We start from the raw sequence: 13,600 nt of genomic DNA, 5'->3' as shown, positions 1-13,600 counted from the left end.
ACTCGGGCAACCAGAGAGCATATGTACCAATGACAGTTTGAACAATTTGACTAACTAACTGACTTTATTCAGGGACCCCAGTACATTATGATAGGTATAATCATGTGCAATACACCACAATAAGGTACACAGAAGCTTCCACTAGGACAGCCTACTAAAGTTTTACAAACTTATTTCCAGTAGGTTACTGGCTGACTGACAGGATCATCAGACACCATGTCTTCAATATGTAACAATAACATCCTACGTAAACTGAGAGAATATGTGCCATTGATAGCCTGGACCAAAGGAAGATGCGTGCACACGAAAACCAGAACCAGCAAAGCCCAGTACATACCTTGCACTGCACTCTTTCAAAAGTTTGTGCCAGCCCATGATTTCTGAATCCATTGTTATGTTAGATCAAAACAGCAGGTGGCTTTTCGTAAACTTCGATGAAGTGACGTCCTGTGGAACCACAAAACACCCTTTACTCTCCCGGTAGGATTCGCCCCAACACAAATATCAACAAACCGTCACTCCAGTTCCAACGTCCAATGGCAACGAGCGAATGCGACTGTTCGAGCGGTTCGAACCTATTCGGATCTAAGAGTTCGAACGAGCCTCTTCGAACGGATACTAAAGGAGCCTGTCTGATGGCGATACACACAGAAAACGCGGACTACCACGAGGGATATATACCCGACGAGCCATCGAGAGCTTGAATCAAGTTAGTTTTCTACGAGAGGTCACACCAGTAGGGTATCTGATTGCTACCATATCACGCCATTAGTCTATCAACAGAAAATGTTAATAAAAAAAATACGATATTATGACTACATATACCCCATGACCTTAAAATACACATTACTAGCAGAAAGCTTCCCTGGGGATTGGGAGAAAGAACACTTCCCACGTATTCCCTGCGTGTCGTAGAAGGCGACTAAAAGGGAAGTGAGCGGGGGGCTGGAAATCCTCCCCTCTCGTTTTTTTTTTTTTCCAAAAGAAGGAACAGAGAAGGGGGCCAGGTGAGGATATTCCCTCAAAGGCCCAGTCCTCTGTTCTTAACGCTACCTCGCTATCGCGGGAAATGGCGACTAGCATGAAAGAAAAAAGAATATATATATATATATATATATATATATATATATATATATATATATATATATATATATATATATATATATATATATATATCAACAATGAAAGCAAAGTATACGACACTATCTTAAGTAACATATGTGGCTACGGTTCACGAATAACGAGTATCAAATGAAGAAACGGTGATTATGGCCTCTCCAAGAAATACTAAATCAGTGGAACAAAACGCACTCACTATCAAGTCATTCCAAAACTGGCTTTCAACCCGAATCCTAGCAATACGTATTAGCACTGAAGACACAAACATCTGGACAGCACGTCGTGAGCTACAAAATACTATGTGATGATGCTTCTACGGAAACATCAGGTGTACCCACACTACTAAGTACACCAGACGCTGCCAGACCTCACTCAAAACACTACCTAATCTCGTTCCTCAGGCTGCCTGACCTCACTCCTTGTACTGCCAGACCTTGTCCCAAACATTCTTATACTTCACTCTACAATCTGACCGACTTCGCTCCCGACATTACCCCAGCTCGGTCCATACACTACCAGACTTTGCTCCTAACGGCGTGACCTCGCTCCTAACACCGCCTTACCTCGCTCCAAACAATACCAGTCCATTCTTCTAACGCTGGGATGATTAGAATCACTTTATCTATTTTCTGACCCGATCAAATGTGTCAAAAAGAGAGGGAGAGAGTATGCCAACTTCATCTGAGTACCACAACAATTCAAGCTCGAATACGTCGAACCTGCTGAAGCTGATGCGACTCTTATGAACTCGGACGAACTGTGAATGAGATTTCAACACACATTGATTAATCTCTCGTCATTCTGAGAGATTTTCGGGGTATAATTAAACTGGAGAATATTTGGTCAATTTACCTTTTAAAATGGCACACACTGATCAATTTCTTGCAGCGTGATTTGCACATAAAGCTGGCAAAAGCTGTCACCAACCAGTGCACTCATGTTCTGATTACAATACTTCAAATCTGCATCCATGTTTTGCAATGATGAGAGAACTGTAAACCACGGTTGAGGGATGAGAGCCTGTACCATTGCCAAATATCATCATCCGATACTGACTTTTCCTTGACACACCTGCCGGAGCCAGTTTTAGAGGGGGATGACTCTATCTTGACACACTTACCTGAGGCAGTGTTGGCAGAGGAATGACCTTACCTTGACACACCTGCCGGAGCCACTGTGGGCGGAGGAACGATCCTGCCTTAACACACTTGCTGGAGCCAGTGTGGATGAAGTGTAATCTTACCTTGACACACTTGCTGGAGCCAGGGTGGGTGAAGTGTAACCTTACCTTGACACACTTGCTGGAGTCAGGGTGGGTGAAGTGTAACCTTACCTTGACACACTTGCTGGAGCCAGTGTGGGTGAAGTGTAACCTTACCTTGACACATTTGCTGGAGCCAGTGTGGGTGAAGTGTAACATTACCTTGATACACTTGCTGGAGCCAGTAGTAGTGGGCGGCAGATCACCCAGCCAATGGGTGTAGTTCATAGCCGACCCGTCCACCCATCTCCACTGCCCATCTTCATCCACTTCTAGACCCAGCCACAAGTCCTCCGATCCCTCACTAATCCTCCCTGTTAAAGTGAATAAATATTAAGCATTTTACGACAGTGTTCTCCAGGCATGGTAACACAAGATGCAAAAGGTGATATTCTCCAAAATGTTATCTATTGGTCTCCTTTATACCTAATTAACTCAATTCATAATAGATTGCATCCAGTATCCCCGACATTAAGAATGTAGATTATTCCTAGCATCTTTCACGAAGCGCCCAAATTATCTCCGGCTAAGATACAAGGGAATACTTCTCGCTAAGACGTCAGACTTACAAAGGAAGAGGCTTTTGTATATGAATTAAAAAGCTAAGATTATCGACGAAGATGACGGGTCAATGATGGTGGAAGCTAAGAGTAATAAAGACAATATGGCTATGAATGATGATGGTGTGAAAGAAAAGGGGCCACGTCTACAGTGGCGGGATCTAGGTAGAAGACGTGGACAGGAGTATAAAGGAAAAGGCTGTAGATGAAGAACGAACTTAAATTCGTACGGCCAATGAAAGAGCAAGGGCTGAAAGAATTGGCTGATTCAGAAGAGTCTAACAATACGAAAGAAAAGCGTAGGACTACCAAGGAAGAAGCTAGACTAGGAGAAAGGAACAGCATAATGGAAAAAGTAATGGCTAAGAATATTGAGGCTACCGTGAAAGAAGAAACAGGGAGTGAATGAACGAAGACAATGTACAATATACAGAAATTTGAAAAGGTGAATGATAGAAAAAAGTTGAGTTGGACCCAAAAATGTATAGCTCTCCCTACCCATCCTCTCCTACGTACAAATAGGTAAAATACACCCACGCATACAAAAACAAGAGATGGAAACTATAATTTGTCCTTCCTTCTGATGGGAGAGGTAATCATAAAGCCAAGCTTCTTCCATGCTCAACCATTACTTCTGTCAAGATCACGCCACGTCTGGACCCCACAATACAGTGTATAAGGTACTTTAGTCTCTCTCTCTCTCTCTCTCTCTCTCTCTCTCTCTCTCTCTCTCTCTCTCTCTCTCTCTCTCTCTCTCTCTCTCTCTCTCTCTCTCTCTCTCTCTCTCTCTCTCTCTCTCTTACACCACCACCGCCACATGTGACATCCTACACTGACCCTCCTACCTAACCCGCCAGCGAGCGACCTACCCAGGATGAAGGAGTTCTCCTCTTCGCTGGTGATGGAGATGAGCTCGGTGGCCAAGTTGTCATGGCACCAGGCCTGGGCGTCCGTCCAGCTGAGGTCGTTGCTGGACACATAGTAGCAGTGGCTCTCCCAGTACGACCATCCGAAGGGGCACTGAGCTGTTGGAGACGACCACGTCCTGGGTAATGTGCTGCAACTATACAGGAGGGACTGAGCAAAAGAAACTTCAAAGCAAAGCCCAGAGAAGTCTTAGTGTGTGAGAGAGAGAGAGAGAGAGAGAGAGAGAGAGAGAGAGAGAGAGAGAGAGAGAGAGAGAGAGAGAGAGAGAGAGAGAGAGAGAGAGAGAGAGTCAGGATGGAATGAACGATGTCAACAATTACAACAGTGGACCAATTAGAAGGATGACTTTGGAGAGCGAGGGAGGAGAGCCATTGATAGAAACTTTGAAATTTGTTACTTATGCCAGACCCAATCAAAAGCTCTCAAATCATCGAGGGGAATAACACACACCAGTTCCAGAAAGTCCCGAAGAGGAAGACCAGTGAAACATCAAAAAAGGAAAGAGTATCATCAGTCGATCCAGTTTCACGTGAACCATACCAGTGGTCTGAAGATTATGAGATCGTGAGCCTAAGACAATGATAACTCAACAGATATCTTTCTACGTGGCTTCTCTAAACGGTAACTCAGGCTGGATATCATTATCTTTCTGACCTGTGAGTCTCCCTTCTGTGTGGATATCAGAGAGTGAAGAGGTGTGTGTGTGTCCTTGAACAACCTTATACCATAACCACATACCTGGGGGTGGACGAGGCACGACCGGACCCACATAATTGCTTCCTGAAAAAGTTAAAAAAAATGCTTCAATTATACAGAAATTCTATACGAGACACCAGCTCACATTGGCTGATTTGATATACTTCATAAATTTGCATGAAAATACAGCTCAGATATACGGCTCATCAGCATGTCAGAGCAGCTGTAGTGGGCTGCCTGACTAAGGAAGAAATTAGTAAATGCATCCTGCTTGATAAGCAGACCTCATATTGCTGAAACCACTAACACGACAGCGAAAAGGTTCCACATTTCAGCTCCGTTCGTTCTCAACGTAATAAAAGTACGATAGTCAGCGGTATCAATGAAGTCAAGCGGTGTCTCGGTGTTCCTCAATCTACTATGCCCAGTGTCTTGAAGGGAAAGTTGGATTTCCGCTCTTTTAAGAGTGCTTCTTACTCTCTCAACTTTACACACAGAGCTGATGTGTCTGGTGAGACCAACTCTTCCCTTCAAGTGAACTTTAGAAGGGCTGGTTCAGAGGCTGTGGGGAACGACTCCTGAAAACTGGCTTCTTCTGCCAACTCGCCAAAGGGGTCCTGAATGGGAGCCACTGAGCTGTATACATTGCTAAAACTGAATTATGTCTAGTACTTTAGGAGAGGAGGAACTAGACCAGGGTATACGTGGTTCATACAACAGGGGACAGCTCTACCAGTTATTTACTGTATGTAGTATGGGACTACTCCACATGTAGTTTATACTACATGGGCATGCTCTTACATGTGGCTTTAGTGGCATGAAACGCTCTACTCGTGGTTTATACTGCACAGGAGAGCTCTCCAACTGTACATGTGGTTTATACGACATGGAAGAGCTCTGCAAGTTCACATGCCATAAACCATAAGGTGCTTCGTTTGTCATAAAGATAGGCTAATATGAATCACACGTGAAACCACGAACCATTTCTGCTCTAAGTCTTTCATTTCTATAGTGTCTTAATTTTACAGGTTCACAGGAGATCCTGGCCAGGGGAGGTCAGAGTATCACAGGTACACAGAGATCCTAGCCAAGGGATGCTGGAACATCAAAGACACACAGCAGGTCCTAGTCAGGGAGGGTTGGGGTACGGAAGAATTACAGACACATAGCAGGACCTGGCTAAAGGGGGGAGACCAGAGCTTTACAGGCTTACAGCAGGTCCTAGAATGAACCTCAGGATGGAAACACATGAATAAAGTTTACATTCACGCTCCAGAATAATGTATTATTGATTATATCTATCAATCTACCTATCTGTATATCTGCCTTCCCTTTTCACATGGGCTGGGACAACTGAATATGAGATCGACTCCTTACCTTTCACTTCGCAGACGAAGGCGTTGGCCAGGGTGCATGGCAGGGCCTTCCACAGGCCGGTGTCCGTCCTCATCCCTAGGGGAGAAAGAGGACACCAACTGAAGCAGGAGTGAGGTAATGATAAAAAAAAAAAAACGATGGCTGGCTGGTATGTTCTTTAGGCCTATCGACTGTTACTGCAAAGGCCCGACTGCGTCATTTTGGAACCAACAATCGAACTGACTCCTTTCAAAGTACTCCTTTGACCATATGTATATAAATATATATATATATATATTTTTTTCATACTATTCGCTATTTCCCGCGATAGCGAGGTAGCGTTAAGAACAGAGGACTGGGCCTTTGAGGGAATATCCTCACCTGGACCTCTTCTCTGTTCCTTCTTTTGGAAAAAAAAAAAAAAAAAAAACGAGAGGGGAGGATTTCCAGCCCCCCGCTCCCATATATATATATATATATATATATATATATATATATATATATATATATATATATATATATATATATATATATATATATATATATATATATATATATATATATATATATATATCACTGTACTGTCCACGATAATTTCTCTGAGTCTGGAGAGGGATGGGGACGTCGACAATTCTAACATACCCTTCCTCCAAAATCAAAAATAAGTACAAAAGCTGTGGACATCACAGGAAAATGGATCAGTGTCAGGAGGAAGCTGCAGAAAGAACTCTATGATAGAATTGCCTTAAAACAAGCTGGGCAAAGAGGAAGTAAATGAGGATACCATTGGGAAATTTGATCCCTGGAGACGCTAACGCGAGAGGCTTTTTTGCCCTATACGTAACTAATACGTTTCATGATTCGTGTGTGGCTCTTGGTAACTCAAGGGTGGGCCGTTTGCGTATCTGTTTCTTTCCTTACACCTCCAAGCTTTGGAACCCTCTCATGTCTTTCTCGGTAACTATAATCAGGCATTTTTCAAAATTCAAAATTCATGAATACCTTTGCTTTCATCTTTTCCCCCTTCCTGAACCTCTTTATATTTCAATTAAGGCCCGGCCTTGATGTGGACTCTTGTCCGTGACCTGAGCCTCCAACGTAAAGATAAATGTAAAATATAGACGATTAACAAATGAGCAATTAAACCACGTACCTATACAGATGTAGCCATCACCATAGCCATCAGGCTCGCCCGGCGCGAAATTGTAGTAGCCCACTGGAGATCCGTCCACCCAGTAGTTGTTCACCATGTTCTTCATGCCGACCCACACCATCCTCTGAGGGACGCTTTGATCCGCCACCAACACTGCAACACACCAACTCAGGGGTCAGCCCACACAGCAGCTCTGGCTAGGATAAGGTCGGCTTCAACCCATGACTAGCTATGTAATCAGTTAATGGTCCAACTGTGACTCAACCAGAATGGTCTATCCATGGATGAAGTCAGCGGGAGATTTGCCCATGAATCAAATCGCTGGACTCACTGGTTGAACAACTGGCCAAATAATGGGACAGTACTGCATGGGTGAGTCCAGGGATTAGGATATTGATGGGGAGGTCATGGATCATGTCATGGGCCATGATACGAGTCGAAGCATGGGTCAGGCCAAGTAACAAGTTACAAATCTGCCAATTGGTTAGGAAAAGGTCAATCACGTAGCGGTATACAGGGCCAGAAGGAGAGATCGTGGTTAAAAAAGGGTGATGTTGGGTGTCAGGTGTTACGAATGGGGCCAATGTACTGTGGCCATGGAAGGCAGACTATAATCCAGTGTGAAGGAGACTCAAGCATGGGTACACTACATTGTGTGAAGGACTGACGGGGTCAGACAATGCATAATGGTACTCCGGATTGTACGAAGGGAGAGAGTAGGATAACTCATGTTTCGAGGAAACATTATCATACATCATTTTAGGAAGGGGTAGGTATGATATAATGACCCCATAGATTAATCATAATAATATTAATATGCTAATGACTCGACCAATTACACGAATTTTTGGGTTTTGACCACAGATTCGTATACAGCATACCTAAAATCATCTATCCTGAAATTTTTAAGAAAATCCATTTTGCTCAGATTTTCAACATATATAGATGTGACACATCACATCTAGGAAGAGGGACGATAGGGTATAACATATCGTGAAGAGTTAAAACACGATATATGATCTTATATCAAAAGGAAAGGGAGAAGGATATTAGAAATTATGTGATAAAGAAGATTATACCTCACAGCGTCAAGAGAAACGAATAACAGGAGTCTTCTTTCTCTTGTCATGAACAGGGATGTAATGCATTATGTCAAGGGAGGACAAGAGTGTAACCCAATCTGGCTGGGTTACGAAGCGGGGAGGAATTATAGTAAATACTCAATGACAAAAGGGAAGAGAGTCAGAGGAGAGAGATATACCTCGCTAAGGTATGATGAGAGTGGGGTGCAATACACTATGTGGAAGAGGAATATCAAGTTTATTTTTATGGGGAGATAGGGAGATATGATATCCCATGCTAGGGAGACAATGGGGAGGAGTATAACATACAACATTAAAGGGAGAGCGTGTGGCTAATTGATTCAGTCAGATCGTTGTGTTCTCAAGAGTCCTGCAGTCCGTTGCTCCTCCTTTCAACACAATGACATACATTGTCAATACGAGAGCTTTATCTGTGGTGTCAGATCTGTTTTTATTTCCGCTTATCAACCGTGATGTCAGGTATGTTCTTTATTTCTGAACAGTCCAGAGCTAATGAATCATGCAGTGTATTAAGTGTGCTGTCTACTGTGACTAAAGAGGCTAAAGACAAAATTATGATTATTTAAACCTGCATATTTTAGTTTCATGCATCAAAAATACCATAAACTGTTGTATGAACTCAAAATCCTATTTTCTACTTAGATTATAAATAAACTAATTAATATTCTAACTATTTTCATACAAGCACTAATTTCACTACATCTACAAGGAAATGTTGGGGTGTGTGTGAGGAGGAGCAAGAGATGCCTTACTTCTATAGACGAAGTTCTGTTCTTGAATGGTGGAGAGCGAGACCAGATCCGGGACTACGTCGTCCTCGCCCAGCGAGGCGCACTGGTCCCGGGCGTCTAAGAAGGTCATCTCCTCCTCTAGCAAGAGATAGCACTCGCCGGTTGCAGGGTCCTCCGTCCATCTCTCCCAGCAACCGCTTTCTAAGGACATCAATGCTCTCAGTCAATACAAGCAGCTTATCCAAATATGAATGATTCATTGTGCGGATATTTACCTTCTGTGTTCATAGCTGGCTGCTGCTGAAATAAGAATCATATATATATATATATATATATATATATATATATATATATATATATATATATATATATATATATATATATATATATCATCCCCGGCGGATAAGGGAGAAAGAATACTGCTCACGTATTCCCCGCGTGTCGTAGAAAGCGACAAAGAGGGGCGGGAGATTGGGGTTGGAAATCCTCCCTCCCCGTATAACTTTCCAAAAGAAAGAAAAGAACGAGCTAGGTGAAGATTTTTTTCCCCCTCTAAGGCTCTGGGGTCTGTTCTTGACGCTACCTCGCTCACGCGGGAAATGGCAAACATGTAAGAGAGAAAGAGAGATTTTTTTCCCACTTTTGACTGACCTGGCGCTGGGGCGAGCTGCTGGAGAGTCCCGCGTGTGATGCGGAGCGTCGGAGCCTCACACACGGCGGTGGAGGTGTGGTCGCAAGGCTGAAGGCGCCGCCAGCCACCGTCCCTCCCACTCATCTCCACACATCCCCCCACGTTCCATGTACTCCCACCAGGCGCCCCTGGGATGAGAAATTTCGCGACGTACTGAGCCTGTAACACCTCACAAAAAGAATGAATAATATGCCATGAAATCTCCTTACTTTACTTAGAACAGCCCATCTGTTTATGTTAGTTGGAGGTGGCCCCTGCTTGACACACTAAAAGTGAGGGAAGTTAGTTATCTAAAGACAGTGTCACACGATCATATCATACTCTAGTTAGCAGTATTTAACTCACCGTCGTTCAGGACCCAGACGTCGTCAGCTAGGGGAGCGCCGAAGCCAATCCAGCAGCTGCTTGTGGCTAGGTTTCCTGGTGATCGAAAACTTCAAGTGATCGTCAGACACTCGAGGATACTGCTATCATTTTGGAAGCTGGTAGGATTCACCTGTGCTTAACGTAAGCTACCGACTCTCTAGCATGCTGTCTTATTGCGTGTGGCAAGACTTTCCAGCACAGATAATTAAATGTAGTGACTTTTAAGTTCTATTCTTTGCTTAACATCTTAGACTGAACAAACTGGAATTCGTTGGTTAATCTACTGTCAGTAAATTACACTCAGTTTGTTTCTGGAAAAAGAGAATCTTAAAGTATATCTTTTTCTCTGATTCATTACAGCTGACCATTACTTTTGTCACATAATGATGAACCACAGTACTTCACCAGAGACCATCCACACGGCCACACATCCTTCTCTACCCGAGATGTCCACACAGTACTGTTACCTTCACCTGTATACCCAACAAGCTACCCAAGACCTGTCGTTTATCCCTGGCGTATCTTACAGTGCTCGTCCGACGGCGTTTATTTAACTTGAAAATCCTCATTAAGGCTTTTTAACCTTCTCCCAGTGTCTGATGTTGGCTTACTCGTACCGTAATGTTTTTAGGTACACTCCAACTCCCCTTGAAGAACGTAATCTATAACTCACTGATTTATTGCTTTCTTTGCTGGATCTCTTTGTACTCTGATCTGCCACTTCAGCACCTCCTCACAGCTTGTCAAAGCACCTCCGCATCCCAGTTTCAAATGACACTGATCCCTCCCGTCCCTGGGAACGTACCTTGCACGAAAGCCAGTTCCGCCTCTGTAGAGATGGAGACCAAGTCAGCCCCGGTAACGCTACCCCGACATACCGCTCGTGCTTGGGCCCACGTCACCATCTCCTCACTGAAGAAGTAGCAGTGGTTTTCGAAGTCCACCCATCCCTCAGGGCACGAAGGCCTCTCTGCCTTGTTTTCGATTAGGGATGATGAACCTTCTGCCATCGCTGCCGGAGTGAGAGGATAATAAACATTAAAACATTAGAAAATAAAGTACAATACAAAATAACACATTCTTTCTCTCAGAATGCACATATTTCAGCCACTCGTCAAATTCAACAATCTCTTTTTGCTCACTTTCCACCATCGTTACGCATTTGATTTTGCCTTCCCACAGTATTCTTATTGACGTTTCCCCCAGCTTGCTTTGGTGAAGACGTCCCTTCATTCTTTGTCTCGGAATTCAGATTCATTTTACGATTGATTTCCAATCATTCTCAGACCATCTGGCGGTGCTGGGTCCACGACACCTAACAGACTTGATGGTAACGCATCTCTTAAAGCAGCAATCATTTAAATCATTTCGTCCTGAGTGTATGCTTGACGAGTGAGCGCTTTGCCTAAAAGTCTGAGGACCGTGTTACAGGATTTGCTTGCATTAAGCTGATCAAATCTAATAAAAGTCTCATTTATACATCAGTCCTTCATGTTGGGCCAAGAAGAGATACTATGAGATACTACATGAGTTATGTATAAGACACGCAGACTTTACCATCTTACAACCCATAATGAATATGAAATGTGACAGAAATAAAAGGACGTGGCACGTAGACCTTTTTTTGTGTGTGTTTTTTTTCGAAACGCGCACACACCAGAACTTTGGGAAACAAGCAAGACAAGATTAACTCCACGTTTTGTTCTATCCAGGGTAACTAAATCTTGAGAAATCTTCGTCGAAAACCTGATGGAACATGTTGATACTCTGAAGGTACCTCTTATTTATCATAAAAGTATTTTATATACTTAATAACCCGAACACTTCTAATACTGTCTCTGAACTACGTCTTTTTTTCGACTTGTATTATCTTAAACTGCAACTCTCAAGGCACCGGTGAGTCTTACCTGCAGCCAAGACCAAGACGAACAACCACAGTCCTCTCTCCATCGTGAACCACACGGGTGCAACAGTGAAGTTGTGAGTAGCAATAGTAAGGCACTGCAGTCAACAGATGTTCTCAGGCAACTTGAGCTTGACGGAGTCGCTTCTAAGCACTGATAGGACCTGAGTTGAGTATGTGAAACACATACATTCTATCTTCGAAGTCTCTTCACTTCGCTCTCACATAGACAGGGAGGACGTGAGTATGCGGAGCAGTGAGTTCCACGTTTTGAATACGTAGTGTTATGAGGCGCGGACGAGGCTATCTATCAATTTCAGGGGTTGTGTAGGCGAAGAGACGCGGGGTCACCAAAAAGCATTCAACTCGCCACCGTGCTCTGGTCCCAGCCTCTGCAAAAGCTGTACTTATAATGTCCTCTCCTCAACACCCACTGATTGCAGGGGTATGACTAATTCAACGTGAGCGTTACACCCAACGTCAGTCGCCAAACAGTGGTTAACCACAAGCTTGATTACGAATATACTCAGTGATGTCAGAATTATTCATCACAGGAAATGGTTGCTGTGCAATATCTCTTCATCAGATTTTGATCTGGATCACCATATTAGTAGGGTAAATAGATAAGAGAGGATGAATGGTTGTATATTGTGGTTAGTGGAGCAGGGTAGGTTGATACTCCTATCGCAAGGTTTGGGTATGGGTGGAATGGATGTAATGTGTATGTGGATGAGTAACTGGATGTTATGGTTAAGTGGATTTAGGCAGCGCCAGTGGATGGGGTACGTGGACTCTATAAGAGGAAGGTGGATTCCGTTGGGTCAAAGAATGGCAGAGAACTTTTGTACATGGGCGGATGGATATTGTGGGTGGAGAAGCTGGTGGATGATGGGGGTAAAAGTGCATAAATGCTGCTGAAGGTGGATAGTACAGATGGAGAGGCAAGTGGTTAGTATAGGCGGAGTTATAGAGGCAAAAATGCGGGCGGATAAATTAGTGATATGTGGACAAGGCAAATAGATAGATGGTGTGATAAAGACTGACAATAAGTGATTAGTGTGGATGATGGAGGGGATAGGAAATGAGAGGAATACGCGTCCGCTGAAAATGGTGCTATCAGGTGATACGGTATTATCAACACCTGATAACAGTGACCCTTTGCTCAAACTGGTAACTCTGACACACACACACACACACACAGACACACACACACACACACACACACACACACACACACACACACACACACATATATACAGGGGCTTCCCTTGTGGTTAGCGTTCCTGACATGACTCACGCACGGGCCAGCCCAGGATCGATTCGTGGGCGAGACAGTCAGCCCACAGCCAATCTCAGGTGTTCATCAGCCCTTAGGGGTCGGTCGATAGATGGGTACCTGGCCTAGGCTTTTGTGTGTGTGTGTGTGTGTGTGTGTGTGTGTGTTACTGTCCTTGGCGCAACGTCGCTCATGTAGCGGGCTCGCAAGAGAGAATATATATATATATATATATATATATATATATATATATATATATATATATATATATATATATATATATTTCTTTCTTTTATACTATTCGCCATTTCCCGCATTAGCAAGGTAGCGTTAGGAACAGAGGACTGGGCCTTTGAGGGAATATCCTCACCTGGCCCCCTTCTCTGTTCCTTCTTTTGGAAAAAAAAAAACAAAAAAAACCGAGAGGGGAGGATTTCCAACCACCCGCTCCCTCCCCT

The 13,600-nt window shown here is 43.6% G+C and overlaps 1 protein-coding gene across 3 annotated transcripts in view; it reads right to left on the bottom strand.

Moving 5' to 3' along the window:
• Positions 1–12,289, bottom strand: part of LOC139754254 (macrophage mannose receptor 1-like) — a 77,247-nt gene extending 64,958 nt beyond the window's left edge. For 2 of the 3 annotated variants that reach the window (XM_071671594.1, XM_071671596.1), the window contains exons 1-10: positions 11,871–12,288; positions 10,769–10,975; positions 9,943–10,017; positions 9,558–9,725; positions 8,928–9,107; positions 7,073–7,225; positions 5,941–6,015; positions 4,606–4,647; positions 3,810–3,965; positions 2,543–2,694 (exon numbers count right to left, since the gene is read on the bottom strand). In XM_071671594.1, the coding sequence (XP_071527695.1) occupies positions 2,543–2,694; positions 3,810–3,965; positions 4,606–4,647; positions 5,941–6,015; positions 7,073–7,225; positions 8,928–9,107; positions 9,558–9,725; positions 9,943–10,017; positions 10,769–10,975; positions 11,871–11,913 (1,251 nt within the window). In that variant the 5' untranslated portion in view covers positions 11,914–12,288. Of the gene's footprint in view, positions 1–2,542; positions 2,695–3,809; positions 3,966–4,605; positions 4,648–5,940; positions 6,016–7,072; positions 7,226–8,927; positions 9,108–9,557; positions 9,726–9,942; positions 10,018–10,768; positions 10,976–11,870 lie in introns of all 3 variants that reach the window. The other variant, XM_071671595.1, reaches the window with a different exon arrangement.
• Between the last annotated feature and the right edge of the window lie 1,311 nt (positions 12,290–13,600).

This window comes from Panulirus ornatus, chromosome 16 (assembly GCF_036320965.1).
Source record: "Panulirus ornatus isolate Po-2019 chromosome 16, ASM3632096v1, whole genome shotgun sequence".
NCBI lineage: Eukaryota > Metazoa > Arthropoda > Malacostraca > Decapoda > Palinuridae > Panulirus > Panulirus ornatus.
Note: the sequence above shows the minus strand (reverse complement) of the source record. Positions and strands in the feature narration are given on the sequence as shown.